The 14,986-nt window shown below is 35.8% G+C and overlaps 1 protein-coding gene across 1 annotated transcript in view; it reads right to left on the bottom strand.

Annotated features, from left to right (window-relative positions):
* Kpna1 (karyopherin subunit alpha 1) overlaps positions 1-14,986 on the bottom strand; it is a 52,571-nt gene that overhangs the window by 5,469 nt on the left and 32,116 nt on the right. The window contains exons 6-12 of the mRNA XM_051191411.1: positions 9,868-9,999; positions 8,848-8,936; positions 8,443-8,542; positions 7,789-7,952; positions 6,015-6,093; positions 3,479-3,604; positions 1,497-1,624 (exon numbers count right to left, since the gene is read on the bottom strand). Of these exons, the coding sequence (XP_051047368.1) occupies positions 1,497-1,624; positions 3,479-3,604; positions 6,015-6,093; positions 7,789-7,952; positions 8,443-8,542; positions 8,848-8,936; positions 9,868-9,999 (818 nt within the window). The remainder of the gene's footprint in view (positions 1-1,496; positions 1,625-3,478; positions 3,605-6,014; positions 6,094-7,788; positions 7,953-8,442; positions 8,543-8,847; positions 8,937-9,867; positions 10,000-14,986) is intronic.

Here is a 14,986-nt window from a genome sequence, read left to right as displayed (position 1 = left end):
AAACTTAATACGTAGATAAATCTAGCTCTAGAAGGAAGAGAACAAAGTCAACATTATAAAGAGGGAAGTCACCTTTTTATAATGACATGGAGATTAAGAGAAAAAAAATCAAATCCACACTTGATTATCAATTAAAATCAAAACAATCACAGCAAACTAAGGATAGGGGGGCTATAAGAGCCTTGACAAGAACTGTTTAAAAAAAACAAACAAACAAACAAAAAAAACAAAAATAAACAAAAAACAAGAACTGTTCAGCTAACATATTTGAGAACAAAGATAGGGAATAAGGAAGGGATACTCTCTTAACTACTCCTATTGCACACTACATGTCATTTCAAACTATTTTTTAAAAGAAATAAAAAAGGTATATAGACAGGAACAGAAGAAAACTATTTCATTATTGTATATGGGGGGGCAACAAAAAACAAAACAAAACTGGTCTAAACAGGGCTGGATAATAAGTTTAAAAAAAAAAGTCTATGATCTAAGGCATAATACAAAGCTAATACATAAATTTAACTCTGTATATTCCAGTTATGAACAGTTAAGACTCTCAAATTAAAAACATAATACCACTATAGTAATATTAACAGTATAAATTTGCTAGGACATCAACATGTCCTAGCAAATTTATACTTGAATCCCAGTACAGCAGAGGCAGAAAAAGACAGCGGCTTCAGTTCCAGGCCAGCCTGATCTAGAGAGCAAGTTCCAGGTATACACAGAAAAACTCTGTCTTAAAAAAAACAAAAACAAAAACAAAAACAAAAACAAAAAAAAAACAGAAAAACAAAACAACAACAACAAAAAAAAAAAAAAAAACAAAAAAAAACAAAAACTGAGTATAAGGGGCTACAGATATGCCTCAGCAGTTAAGATTGATGCTGTTCTTCCAGAGGGCGACAGTTCTGTTCCCAACACCACATCAGGTAGTTCACAACTGCCTGTAGCTCCAGCTCTAGAGAATATGAAGCCCTCTTCTGGCCTCCATTACAACTATGAACATGAGAGACACAGACATACGCATGTTAAAAATTAAATGTAGATGCTACAGAGATACCTCAGCAGTTAAGATCATTTGGTACTCTTACAGAAAATCTGTTTATTCCCCATCACCCATTATCAGAGAGTTCACAGTCACCTCTAACTCCAATTCTCAGGTCTCATTTGTCTAGCCTTCCTGGCACTTGCATGTACACACACACACACACACACACACACACACACACACACACACACACAAACTCATACATATATGAATTGGAATATTTTTAAAAATAAAACTGAAAAAGACTAAACATACTTCAGAGTCATTATAACACTGAAAAAATTTCCCAAGAGGCCAGATTTAATCATTCATAGTCAAGAAGTTCATTTCTTAGTGATCAAGGGTATCAACCTTTTGTTTTAGGTTACATATTAGAGGTGGGTAGGTGGGAAGAGGTCAAACTGTTTTCCTTTAATTTGTGAGACACTACCTAAGTAGTACTTACTTGATCTGCTCAGCTGACCCTCCAGAAGTTGCATTTGTGATGGCCCAAGCAGCTTCTTTCCTTGTTCGGAACTCAGCAGTTTGCAATATGCTAATAAGAGCTGGGAACATATTAGCATCTATCACAGTCTGAAATTGAAGAAAAATTAAAAGGACAAGAAAATTACACCATGTAAAAATATTACTAATGGTCACTGTTAACTTGCCTTGTGTTGGTTTTGGTTTTTGAGACCAGGTTTCACTATATGGTTCTGATTAGCCTGGAATTTGCTATGTAGATAGACCAGGTTGGCCCTCAACTCAAGAGTCTAGCTGCCTCCGCCTCCCAGGTGCTGAAATTAAAAGCATAACTTTTGAAATAACTTGACAAATGATGTTTGTTTTTCCAATTGCCATTTTAAAATTTTTATTTTATTACTGTGTGTATTGTATGTATGTGTACGCATGAATGCGTAGACACAGAATTGGTTTTCTCCCACCATGGGATGGGTTCTGAGGATCAAATCCAGGTGTTTTGGCTCACTCAGGAAATGCTCTCACATGCTGAGCCATTCCACAAACCCATTATCTCCTTAAGAGGCTTATATCTCATACTATGGATAATACTCTTACGGAGTTTGTGGTCTTATGTCTCAACAGGGCAGAAGAGATGATTCAGTGGAGAAAGCTCTTACCACACAAGACTGGCCAAGAGTTATAATCCACAGAAGCTATTGGATAAGCCAAATGTGGTGGCAAGCTCAAAATCAAAGTGATAGCATATGCCTACCTGTGTATGATATAAACACACAAACAATAAATAAATAAAGGAGAAATATATTTAATGTCCTGGGCCAGGAAATGATGCAAGCCTTTAATTGCAATACTCAGGAGAGGCAAACATCTCTGAGTTTGAAGCTAACCTGGTCTACACAGTGAGCTTCAGGCCAGCCAGTGCCACACACTTGAAACCCTGTCCAAAAACTCTAGGGTGTCTTATAATTGGCACACTTTTCCTCAGTCTCACTTACATAGTATAACTAGTCTTCCTCATATACCTTCTTCATGCTTGATACTAGTCCAGAAATCTAACATAGGTTAGCACAATTTCCTTTATCCACAGAGAGAGAGACACAGAGGGAGAGAGAGAGACAGAGAGAGAGAGAGAGAGAGAGAGAGAGAGAGAGAGAGAGAGAGAGAGAGAGAGAGAGAGAGAGAAAGAGACTGAAAAAGGGTATAGTTAAAGAAAACAGACCCTTCTGGGCATGGTGGTATACATCTTTAATCTTGGCACTCAAGATGTAAAGGAAGACAGATCTTTTGAGTTCTAAGGACAGCCTGGTCTAAAAAGTAAGTTCCAGAGCAGTTGGGGTTACAACAAAATGAGACCCTGTCTCAAACAACAAAAAAAGGCCTTCAACAGTCCATGAAAAATTTACACAATCCAACACATGGGTTCACTAGAAAATATAGTTTAGTAAGAAGTAGTAAAGCCAACCTATTTAGCATGTGGTCCACCAAAACATTTTGAAAACACAAAGTGTTTTATTTTTTCTCTCTGGTGAAATCAGCAAACTTAAAAGGTAAAAAGAAAATACATGGTCTAAGTATCAAAAAACTAACATCAGAAGAAAAAAATCTTAGACTGATATATTGACACTGAAAGTTGGTGGTTTTAGAAGAAATGAGGAAGACTGTACATTAAAGGCTGACCAAAACAACTTCACCTATCACTAAAGGATAGAAAAGGGGCTAAAAACATGGCTCAGCTGTTTACTGCTCTTTCAGAGAATCCAGGTTCAGTTCCCAGCATTCACAAAGGGCTCACAACTGCCTGTAACTCCAGTTCTAGGAGATCCAACGCCCTCCTCTGGCCTCCAAGAGCACCATATACATGTGGTATACACACAGTTAAACAGGCACATACACATAAATGAAATAAATAAAATCTTCTGAAAATGTATCTCACACACAGGGATAAAAAGGCAGGTGCTATGGCATTACCTGTATCTGTGCCCTATTTCCAGCTGTAATATTAGATATTGTCCAACATGCTTCCTTTTTGATAGATTCCTTTGGGCTACTCAGCAAATGCAATAAACTCTGAAGAGCCGAGCAATTCAAAATTACCTGAAAGAAAAGAAAGGTTTTTAAGTTTTACTTATGGCATAATTTCAAATATCATTTAGTTTTGGATTTTTGTTGTTTTTTACGTGTTCTGGCAAGTGTTTATGTAGATAGCACAGTCTGGCCTCAACGTATACTGGAAGATAGCTTGAAATCCTGGATATGTAATAAGAGGAGCTTATTCTTGTCTCAAAAGCAGACACAGAGAAACCCTGACTCGAAACAAACAAAAAACCTAAAACAAACTTATTTACTACAAATGTAGATTAAAAAAAACTCTGATATTAAAAAAAAAAAAACTTTTACTCATAGGGAGGATGTATGTGTAGAGGCTTGACTGTACCACAGTACATATGAAATCAGAGAAAAATTTGCAGAAGTTAGTTATCTCCTCCGTCGTGTCCTAGGAATCAAAGTCAGGTTATCAAGCAAGCTTGGTGGCAACTGCCTTTACCATTTGGGCCAAAGTATCAGTCCTTTAAGGGAAAAAAAAAAAAAAAAAAAAAACCATAATACATATCTACAATGGTGTTAGTATTAAAAACTATAATATGGTCTGGATGGCTCAGTGGTCAAAGTGGTCAAGAGAACTTGTTGCTGTTGCAGAGGACCCAGACTCAGTTCCCAGCTCTTGGCATAGATATAATTGAAGGCAAAACACCAATGCCTAGAATAAGTGTCTATCTTAGTTATATAAACTAAAAATAAAAAAATTCTTCACAAGTAATAAATGAAAACTAAACAAAGCTTAAACAACAAAACTTATATCTAAAAGTGTCTTTTCTTTAAAAAAAGAAAAGGGCAGAAATTTGCTTTCCCCAGTTCTGGAGGCTAGAAAATCCACAGCCATAGCACCAACACCTGTCATAAAGACCTTCTTACTACATCTTCAATGTAGAAGAACAAGAGCAGTGACTAGGAGTAAGGCTATTATGAAAATATACTCCCCAAGTAAGTAGGATCCAAAAAAAAAGCAACTAAAATCTAAGAATTCTGTTAAGAAGTCACTTAAGGGGATACTGAGACTTTATAATTGGTGTTTTGGAGTTGTTCCTCATGCGGCTGCTCCCTGAGACAGTGATGTGAATGCTACTCAACTTCTGTAAGGAGACTCTATAGTGGTGTTATGTAGTTTCCTGAAAATTTCACATCTGTTCCCAAGTGTCAACTCCAAAGATGTCCTCTGACTTCCACACAGGAGTTATGGCATACACACGCATATACACACAGACATACAGTATTTTAAAAATTCACAATGTATAAAGGTAATGTGTACATATATCTACATATAATGTATATAAAATATATTTACATAATGTATATAAAAATTCAAAAGTACATAGAACAGAGTCTCCTTTCCCTTCCATTCTGTACCTATACTCCAACCAATTTCTCTTCAGATAATCAATGCTATTAATTTTTTATGTGCTGTCCCAGAGAAATTTTATACAAATACAATCAACTATATATTCTCTTTTCTAATGTCTAAGATGTCTATGTAAGGCAAGGGATGGAGTAGTGATGGAATAACAAGAAACAGTGACTGCTGAAAACAGAATCAAGCTAATACCTTCATTACTGGCATGGGCAATTATTAGAGCCAAATACTAAGACTGCAAACTAAAACAGGAGCAGATAAAGAGAAATGAGTTCCCCTGTAGACAGAATAAACTAAAATTAAAAACATTAAACTGTAAGACACTTGAGAACATAAATATAATTTCCTTCATTTTAGAGATTAGAAAAGTAAAACTATCGAATACCTTACTGAAAATTGAAGCTGACTGAGATAACTAAAATCTCTCAAATCTTAAAGTCCATGCACATAGGGTTATGAATCCAAAAATGAGGCTGAAGATTGCTCCCTAGAGCATGCCCACAAACAAAAATGACAACAGGAAAAGGAGCTTCCTAAGGAGAAATAGTCAGAGACAAAGACCCAAAGTAGTCTGTTGACATCATCATTGATGCATCAGAGACATCTGAAGTGTAGGGGAGGGTGGGGGGGGGAAGCTAAAACAATTCCTGTGGATAACCTGCCTTGTTATCAAAGTAGAATAGACACTGAAAGTTACACGAAAGGAAGAAGCTGCCAGAAAGAACACTGCTAGAAAGCCCACCCAGTGCTCTTAAGATTCACTACAAAAAAAGCAGGGAGAAAACTAACGTAGGAAAAACTTACTTCTTTATGGAACCTACAACTGCTACAAGTCACAGGACAACAAAAACTTACTTCTTAAAGGAACCTACAACTGCTACAAGTCAAATGACAATGAAGAGCTCCTGAAGCTACTGAGAAGAGCCAACACCAGCAAAACAGTGTCAGTCAACCTTAACAATACAGAGTTCAATACAACAAAACGAACTTCAACAGACTCCCTTCAGAGAAACATTAACACGTGTTCATACCTACCTGTGTCTGAATATCATCCCCTGTGACAATGTTTCCCACAGCCCGCAGAGCAGGAGACACCACTTTATAATCATTATGCCTGTAACCATTAAAACAGAGACAGAAATATTAGAGCCAACAGTTCTGTCCAGAATCTTTTTTTAGGGGACGGAATCCAAACTAAGAAGACGTGATTCAATTTTAGAGTGGTACTTTATGATTATGGCAACTTAGGGAACTTACCATGGTGGCAGAATTAATCATTACCTAGAAAAGCAGTCTTCCCCTTATTTTTAAAGTAAATTCTTTCCTAGTAATCTTCCCAGGTACTCCAGCACTAAATTCTGCATTTTTCTCTTATTCTTTACTACAGCCCCCAGCCCCTCTTCTCTTTTATTGGTTTCCTGGAGCTGCTGAGATGATTGGGAAATGCAGACAACACTGCTCATATTCCGAAACTATGTCAACAATTCAGCTAACTTCAAAACCAAAGTGAGATTATTCACATCTCAAATATTTTTGTTTCACTAACCTACAAAGTTTTCTTTATGATTTAAATAAAAAAAAAACAAAAAACAAAAAAAACCAAAGCTTTACACAAAGGCTGTTGTGTACATGTGAAGACAGATAAATAGTAAGTACAGATTTCAGGGTAAATAAAGCAATACCCTTATAATTTTTCTCTGAGACCCTATTCTCTTCCTTCACATTTAAGATCAACGATTAAAATGAAATGTAGTAAACTTAATAATTAAAGGACAAAAGGGACTGTTTCCCAGATCTTGAATTCTTTTAGACCCCAGAAGCACCATGGTGCCTTTGACATGTACCAATACTACATTGCTGGTCTGCAACCAGACTATAATCAGCACCAGTAATGTTACACTTACCAATTTCACATCATGTTTAAAATACTATCTCTATAAATGGTTTGTTCATCAATTAATTTCATGTCATTTATAACTGTAATATTTGCCATATTGTAGCTATATTTTGTTCTAAGTATTATCTAAAGCTTGATTAATATAGTCTCAAATTATTAATGCCACAGGAAAATCTTCCATGCTATTACCAAAAGCATTACAAAAGTAGGATTCAAAGTCTGATACTAATCTGTTTTTTCCTCTAATGAGAAAGTAAGAAATGGCCATTTACCACAGAAATTTGCCTTTGGTTTCTGGTACCTGATTAGGCTTTCCAGTGCAGAGTGGAACAACACACATAGAATTAATTACATAGGCAAAGCTTTTCAAATAGTTCTGCTAACAGACTTATAATGGCACTGGAATAATAGATTCTTTATTAAGTCACAAAAAAATGGCATCAATATAAACAAGACATAATCAGCCAATGCATAATAAATCAGTTAAAAAAAAGTGTATACACACACACACACACACAACCAAACCAAAGTACTAGAAATATGGAAAACTGTAAAGTGTTAACACAGCCTAACAGTCACCCGAGTAAGTCTCAATTAAGGGACTACCCAAAACAGACTGGACTATGGCCATGTCTGTGAGAGGCTATCTTAGCTGATGACTGATAGGGCAGGGCCCAGTCCTGTGAGCAATACCAGCCCTAGTGATAAGCTGGCTGAGCATGAGCCGGGAAGCAAGACAGAAAACAAGCCAGTAGGTAAGCAGCATTCATCCAGTTTCTACTTCAGTTCCTGCCCTAGCTTCCCTCAGTGACAGACTGTGACCTGGAAGTGAAAGTCAAATAACCCCCTTCCTTCTCTAAGTTGCTTCTGGTGTAGTTTATCACAGATATACTTTCTTAAAGATCATCTTACATCAGAAGCTCCACAAGTCTCCTACATACTCCTGCATCGATGACTGCCTGAATTTTATCATTGGGTCCATCAGACAGGTATGACAGGGCCCAGCAGGCATCAGCTAGTACATCAGTGTCACTGACAAACAGCAACCAAGAAAGGACATTCAAACAAGGAGAAACCTAGAAAAGAAAAGATGATTAGAAAGAAATTCAACAGGAACAAACTGAAGTAAGATTAAGACTCTCAATTAGCCTATCAGGCAGACACTGATGAATTACAAAACAATTTACACTTCAAGTGTCTGAAGGACTTTTCAATCTCTGGCAATGTAATCAGTACTTAGTTTACTGGCCTAAGGTAGTCAGAACCCAAGGATTTCAGGAAGAAAAATGTAATACATTAATCCTTAAATTAGAACTTTAAGTACATACTTAAAGAAAAGGAGGGAAAGGAACATTCAAATACTACAGCTAGAAAATTCTGTTGCAGAACTTTCTTATCTTATTGATAAAAACTACTATGTTTCTAAGAGTGATACAGAGCTTTGTACTGGCAGTGAAAAATTACCCCCCCAAAAAAAACAAAAACAAAAAAACACCAAAGTGTTTTGTCTCTACAAAAACACTTTCCAACAGTCCCCTAACAATTTCCTACAAGCATAGTGTTTACCTTAGCAAATTCTGGAGGTGGACTCTTCCCTCTACAGAGATTAGATAAAGCCCATACTGCATTCCGGGTCATGGTCAAGCGGTTTTGCTTTGAAAATAACCTATAGGTGTAATAAATCCACAGTAAATTATGAAAGATACTAATTCTCTTAAAGAAAATATTTAGTACTACTGCTAAAGAGATCTTTAACCTTTTTCCATAATTCATTAATTCCTTTCCTAAATTATTCTTTGAGATAAACATCAATTCTAACACAATATTTCAGAATTTCATTAACAGACATCACACTAACAATGTAACAAGAAAATACTTGGAATCACATTTAACACTAGGAAACACAAAATGACATCCCAAGATGTAATACTTCTCATATATTCATTATTCAGAAGGAGAAAGGAGACTTACTGCAAAAGAGGGGGAAGAATATTGCAGTCTAAGACATAGTCTCTGCACATGGTACTATCTCCAGCAATGTTGCCAAGAGCCCAGACTGCCTGTGAAAGAGTTATTCATCAATAAAGTTGAATACTTTCATTCCCTCTTAATTCTTTAAAAAGAGATGCCAGCATATCAGAGTTACATTTTATAAAAATCAAGATGTTACATAAGGACTACTATTATTGTTCTTAAAATCACTCATCAGGGAGTCAAACCATTTATAGAATCAAAGTTAGAAAATGTGATTATGCACAATAAATAGAAGGGAATGCTATTTCAGTAAAGTAAAAGCTTTACTAATAAGAAAGAAAGAAAGAAACAAACAAACAAACAAAAAAAAAAAAAAACAAACTTTTTTCCCCATGCCGGGAACTGAACAACTGCTCCCCCAACTAAGCTATACCCCAAGTCTGGAACCAATTATTTTTAAAGGATCCTGTCCTCGCTCATAATTAGTATTTTATATAGTCTTTTTTTTTTTTAACAGAACAGCGATTTAAATGGCTTAATTGGTGAATTAAAAATGTACTTTAGGCTGCTTACAACAGGAAACTGTAAGCAGATAGCTGGAATAATATAGACACATCTATTAAACTTGTGAAGGTAGTGAATGCAATTCCAAACGAGTCTTCATAGGTGTATACATCTAAGTATGGTAGTTTATTGTGTTCTAATTCTCTCAAAACTACAAAAGAAAATCATATTCACTTAGCAGTGATTTATCCTAATAAAGTAAGGCTGGCAGTAACAAAGTCTGCTTTCTGCCTTTTCTGAAGAAATGATAAAGACTTTTAATAGTAACAATAGAGATTGGCATTAGAGATTGACTTAAAAAGAAAAAAAAAGACAGCTAAAATCTGCAAGAAGCCCATGGTTGGAAGGGAAATACTCGATTTTTTCTATTTAATCATTATGACTAAGTAATCAAACTCAAGTTGGGTATGACTATGTGAAAGGTGTATTCTACATTTCTGTTGAGATTTTTACCTGCTCCTGAACATCTTCAAACTCTGAGCTAAGCAACTCAATGAAGATAGGCACCGCTCCTGCCTGAATCACAATCCGGGTTTGAAGGGAATTTCCTGAAGCAATATTTGTCAGGACCCAAGCTGATTCAAACTACAAAGACAAAAGCAAGTTTCATTATCTTATTAAAATTTAGAAGGTTGTTTACTTAAAGCAATACATTAAAAGGAGTCTGGGATCATTACTGATTTATTATAAATATCGTGTTAATTTAAAACTAATTTCTATAAAGTGCCTAAAATTTCAGAACAAAGGATAGTCCTTTTAGAGACACAGGGGAAAAAGTATGTTCCATGAGTTGACAATGATTTCCAACATAGAAAAAGTTGTTTGCTTTTGTTTCTCAAGACAGGGTTTCTCTGTGTAGCCCTGGCTGTCCTCGAACTCACAGAAACCCATCATCCCCCTTGTTTCCCAAGTGTTGAAATTTAAAGTGGGCAGCATCACCACTCAGTGAACCCCAAAACTTTTAATCAAAGGAATAAAATGACAAATAATGTGCTTCAAAATACAGTAACACTCCATTTCCTTGGATTAAAAGGTTAAAATGGAGTTAAGTACATTAATACATGTATGCTCATCGCTGGACAAAATGACAAGATTATTTCTTATATGGACAGGCCTAGATGACAAACAACTCTAATGAACAGTCTATGTTCCTTTGGGTCTTGAACTGTGGTACTGTTTTTATGATCCAATAAATAATTTCTATAGGATAGACAAAGTGAAATAGAAAGAGAACATTAGCATAAAATGTATTTTATACAATTACAAATGAAAAAGGCAAATGATTCTGTAAGTTAAACAGATAAAAAGAACTTAACAGGTATATAATCAATAGCAATGTCTGCTTCAGAATATAAGAACATCTAATAGATGAGAAGGCTTCAAATCCAAGTCCAAAGATAAGTTTCTTTTTTTTTTCTTTAAAATAATTGGCCCCTTGGAGACAGAGTTTCACTATGTGGTCCTTACTGGCCTAGAGTTCTCTCTCTCTCTATATATATATATATGTGTAAATATATATATAGAGTTCAAGCTGGCCTTGAAATCAGAGATAAGCCTCCCATATGCATCCTAAGAGGAAGGATAAAAGACAATTCAACTATGCACAGCCAAAGATAAGTTTCATAACAGAGATAAGACAAAGGAAAAAAAGGAGGAAGAAGAGAAGATGAAGAGGTGGTGGCAAAGGTAAATTGAGTGTAAGTCAATGTACATTACAGCATTGCTGAGCAGAAAATATGAAGAAAGTCGTGGCCAACAAAATATAGCATATTATCCATTATAACTTTCTCTTTAGCTTAACATTAAAAAAATCCAAAGATGAAAGTTTATATCCCTATATTCTGTCAAGATCCCTGAATTTTAGGTTAATTCCTCTCACCATTCTTTATTCTTTAATGAATAATGTATGCAGCCAAAAAAAAGTTACACTTCTGTTTAGTAGTATAACATTAAATGAGAGATGAATTACAAGTCATCAAAAATACAATTGTAGTTAATTATTTTCTAAGTTTTTATATTAATTAAAAGGGAATTGTTAGGCTGGAGACATGGCTCAGAGCTTAAAAACACTGGCTGCTCTTCCAGAGGTCCGAGTTCAATTTCCAGCAACCACATGGTGGCTCACAACCATCTGTAGTGAGATCTGATGCTTTTCTGGTGTACAGATGTATATGCAGATAGAGCACTTGCATACACACAAAATAAATAATTTTTTAAAAGGCAATAGTCATAAGGAAAATTAAACCTTCAATCCATTGAAGGTAGCAGAACTGATCCAGGTGACTGACAATAAATTCACAGAAGAAATGAGGTGAACATGAGAGAAACTAAGTGTTCTTTGTTGTCCCTTGAGGGTTCTTTGGTTTGCTTGTTTTTAAGAGTAATGTATACAGTGAAGGGGGTCTTCATCATGATTGGGTCTATAGTTGGAAAAATGACATCAGAACATAAAGGCTCTCAAAGACACCTCTAAAAGCAGAAACTCTGGCTAATGCTATACAACTTACTCACACGTAACTACATCAACAAAGACTTTGTTAGAGGGGTTAAAAATTAAACTCAAAATATCATGGGGAGGGGAGCACTTTATACATTTATCTCTAGTTAAATTACTAATGAAAGAAATGTTCAAACTATTTTCAATCTCTCTAAAACATAGACATTTCAAATGCTTTTAGTTCTACCACCTAGAGAAAGAAATTTCAAACAGTATACCACATTTATTTCACTACAGAGGAGAGGTTGTCTAAAATGTAGTTTATGTAAACTCACTATTAAAATTAACTGGTTATAATACAAGTCAAATGATGTAAGAAAAAATCAGCAAACTGACTAGAAGGCAGGCTTAAAGTTTAAAAACTAATTGCCAGTAGAGATCAAGTAGAAGCTAAAAACTCTGAGGAAAAGTGATCTGGAAAGAGCACGTCATTTGTGGATACTACATATCCATGAGAAAAAGGGTTGCAGTCAGATTTTGATGCAAATTGCAGTAATACCCTGATAACATAAGAAACATATTAAAGAATTAACACTGGAAAAAAAATCAACTAGAATAGTAATGGTGCTGGGTTCATAGTGCTGGCTGAGTTTATCAATAAAGGCCTCTGAGAAACTCCAATAATCAAAAGCCTACTCATATGAATACCAAACAGAAAAACACAACTGTGATTATGATTAGGAAAATGAAAAAAATGAGCAACAGTTGAGCATGGATGTTAAGTTATTAGGTATGCTTTTGCAAAAGCTAATGTGACAGACCCATGCTTATATTTAGTACATAATCATAATGATGATCACTTATATGCAGAGAAGACACCAAAATGGAAATTAAAAAGTAGTTTTAGCATATGAGTGAGTGTGTGGTGTGTGTGTGTGTGTGTGTGTGTGTGTGTGTGTGTGTGTGTGTGTGTGTGTGTGTGTGTGTGTAGGTGGGGGTGAGAAAGGCAGAAAGCCACTATCAAATCTGCTTAACATGCAGGGATACCTTCTGAAACTTGGACGTAAGCTACCTAGATGCCCTTTCTTCATAGTATGTAGTATATTTAACTAAGATTTACAACTTTGCTTTAATATTTTGACCTTGGATACTAGACTTTATAAAATGCAATCAGAGAAAGTTTGTAAACAGGTATGATCAAACTAATGGTGAATACAAACACATAAAGATATGACAGGAACAACCGAAGAAAACAATAATAATAACGTAAGTATTCTTGAGTTATAACTCAAGAAGAGAATAACCTGAAAAGTGAAAGGGAACATCTAAGAAATGTTATCACCAAAAGTAACAAATCATGGACAAAATAATCACAGCCTTAGCTTTCTCTATGTAGTCTTATACTAACATATTCTTAGCAGTCCACGGACTGCATTACAGGAAGTAACTAACCTACTGTGTAGCTATAACTGCTTATACATTATGATTCCACTGATGTTCTGGACAGGAACTTGCTAAATAAGGACTGACTGCTACAACTGTGTTCTGTGTTCTTCAGATTTGAGGGTTTCTCTCTGTCCTCTTTCTGAGTCTCTACCTTCTGGTGCTCAGTTCCTTTAATAAGGAAAATGAGAATCCAAAGCTGAAGTACTTCTGACCTCCTATCAAGTTTCCCACTCCAGGTGGAGGTACGCCTGGCTCCCTTTCTCCATTTGGATCAGGACTCTGTTGCTGGCCACTTTGCCGGTTCCACTCTGGTTCCTAGCAAATGCCAGGCTCACCTGGAGAGCAAGTGAAAAGAAAGGCTCATATCAGAAAAATAAACCCAGATTATCAAACTCTGCAGAGAAGAGCACCTGAGGTATCTGAGCAACCCTCCAGGAAAGATAGAGATCAATCAGTGAAGACAGGGAGGGTAAAGAGGATGAAGGTTTACTGCAGTTTATCATACTAAGCTTCCAGAGGGGACAAGAAAGCCAAGAAGGGGGAGGGAAAAAAAAAAAAAAAACCTAAGCCAACTTTATTCAAATTTACAACTTTTGGAGGAGTGCCATGTAATATGTAAAATCAGGAAACAATTTATTGTTTCCAGATAATAACGTATGAAATGTCTGGCAACACAGCATCTTACTAATGCAGAAGATTGTATAAAGATGCTGGCCCTGATCTCAAACAAGTGATCCCACAGAACATGTCAAGGCAGACCAGTCTCATACGAAAGGCTAGAGGGTGTCACTAAGCTTGACAACACTCTAAGGCTAAGGCACTGTTTAATTCCAAAAGCATAGATTCTACCCACATTCACCTCAGCTGGAATGGCAAGAGAGTATCTGGGTAATGATGTGCCAATGGAGGCATTCTGGGCTCTTTTATTTGAGATAATTCACTGATTTGAGAAGACAAAATGGTAATGAAGCTCACTAAAACTCAGTTCTTTAGCTATGGGATGAAAACAACTTGGCCCTGGGATTTATAATAAAACTGAGCTATCCAATTTCAATTGTGCCATATACTATCAGTCTCTTTCTCAGAGAAATGGCAAAAACATTACTCCAAAGATGTGCTACTCACTCTCTTACATTTAGCACTGCCCCCAAGCCACAAAGCAAGGAATGCCCTCCAAGCTTTTCAAAACACATCTATTTATTTGAAGACATGGCAGAGCAATTATGTAGACTGGCTCCTCCCTGAGTATAATTGCTCTTAACTGCTTTGGAGGTGATCCATGTTACCCAATATTCAGACTGGAGAGAGAATGCCATGCTGTGCTTAACATGCAGAAGGAAAACTGGAGACAACAAATACTAGATTGGTAATTTCTCACTATTAGATAGTTAAGGTAAAAACTCATCAAGTGGTAATTTCTGAGGAATCATTTTTCAATCTTTAATCCCAATTACTAGTCTGGACAAGGGTGGAATTTAGAATTTTAGATAAAAGCAAATCAGATTTTGAAGGCTTCACCAAGTTCTAACAGATTATGAATCACAAAATGATATAGAAAAGGGCACTGTATATGAATATACTACACTGCTTATCAAGTATATAGGAGAATGAAGATTTGTTTCTCAAGGTTTTTCATTTTAAGTCTAGAAGGTCTGCTTTATTTCATTAGTGCATAAGAAAGTAGACCTC

The sequence above is a fragment of the Phodopus roborovskii genome, unplaced genomic scaffold, assembly GCF_943737965.1.
Source record: "Phodopus roborovskii unplaced genomic scaffold, PHOROB, whole genome shotgun sequence".
NCBI lineage: Eukaryota > Metazoa > Chordata > Mammalia > Rodentia > Cricetidae > Phodopus > Phodopus roborovskii.
This window is presented reverse-complemented; position numbering and strand designations above follow the sequence as displayed.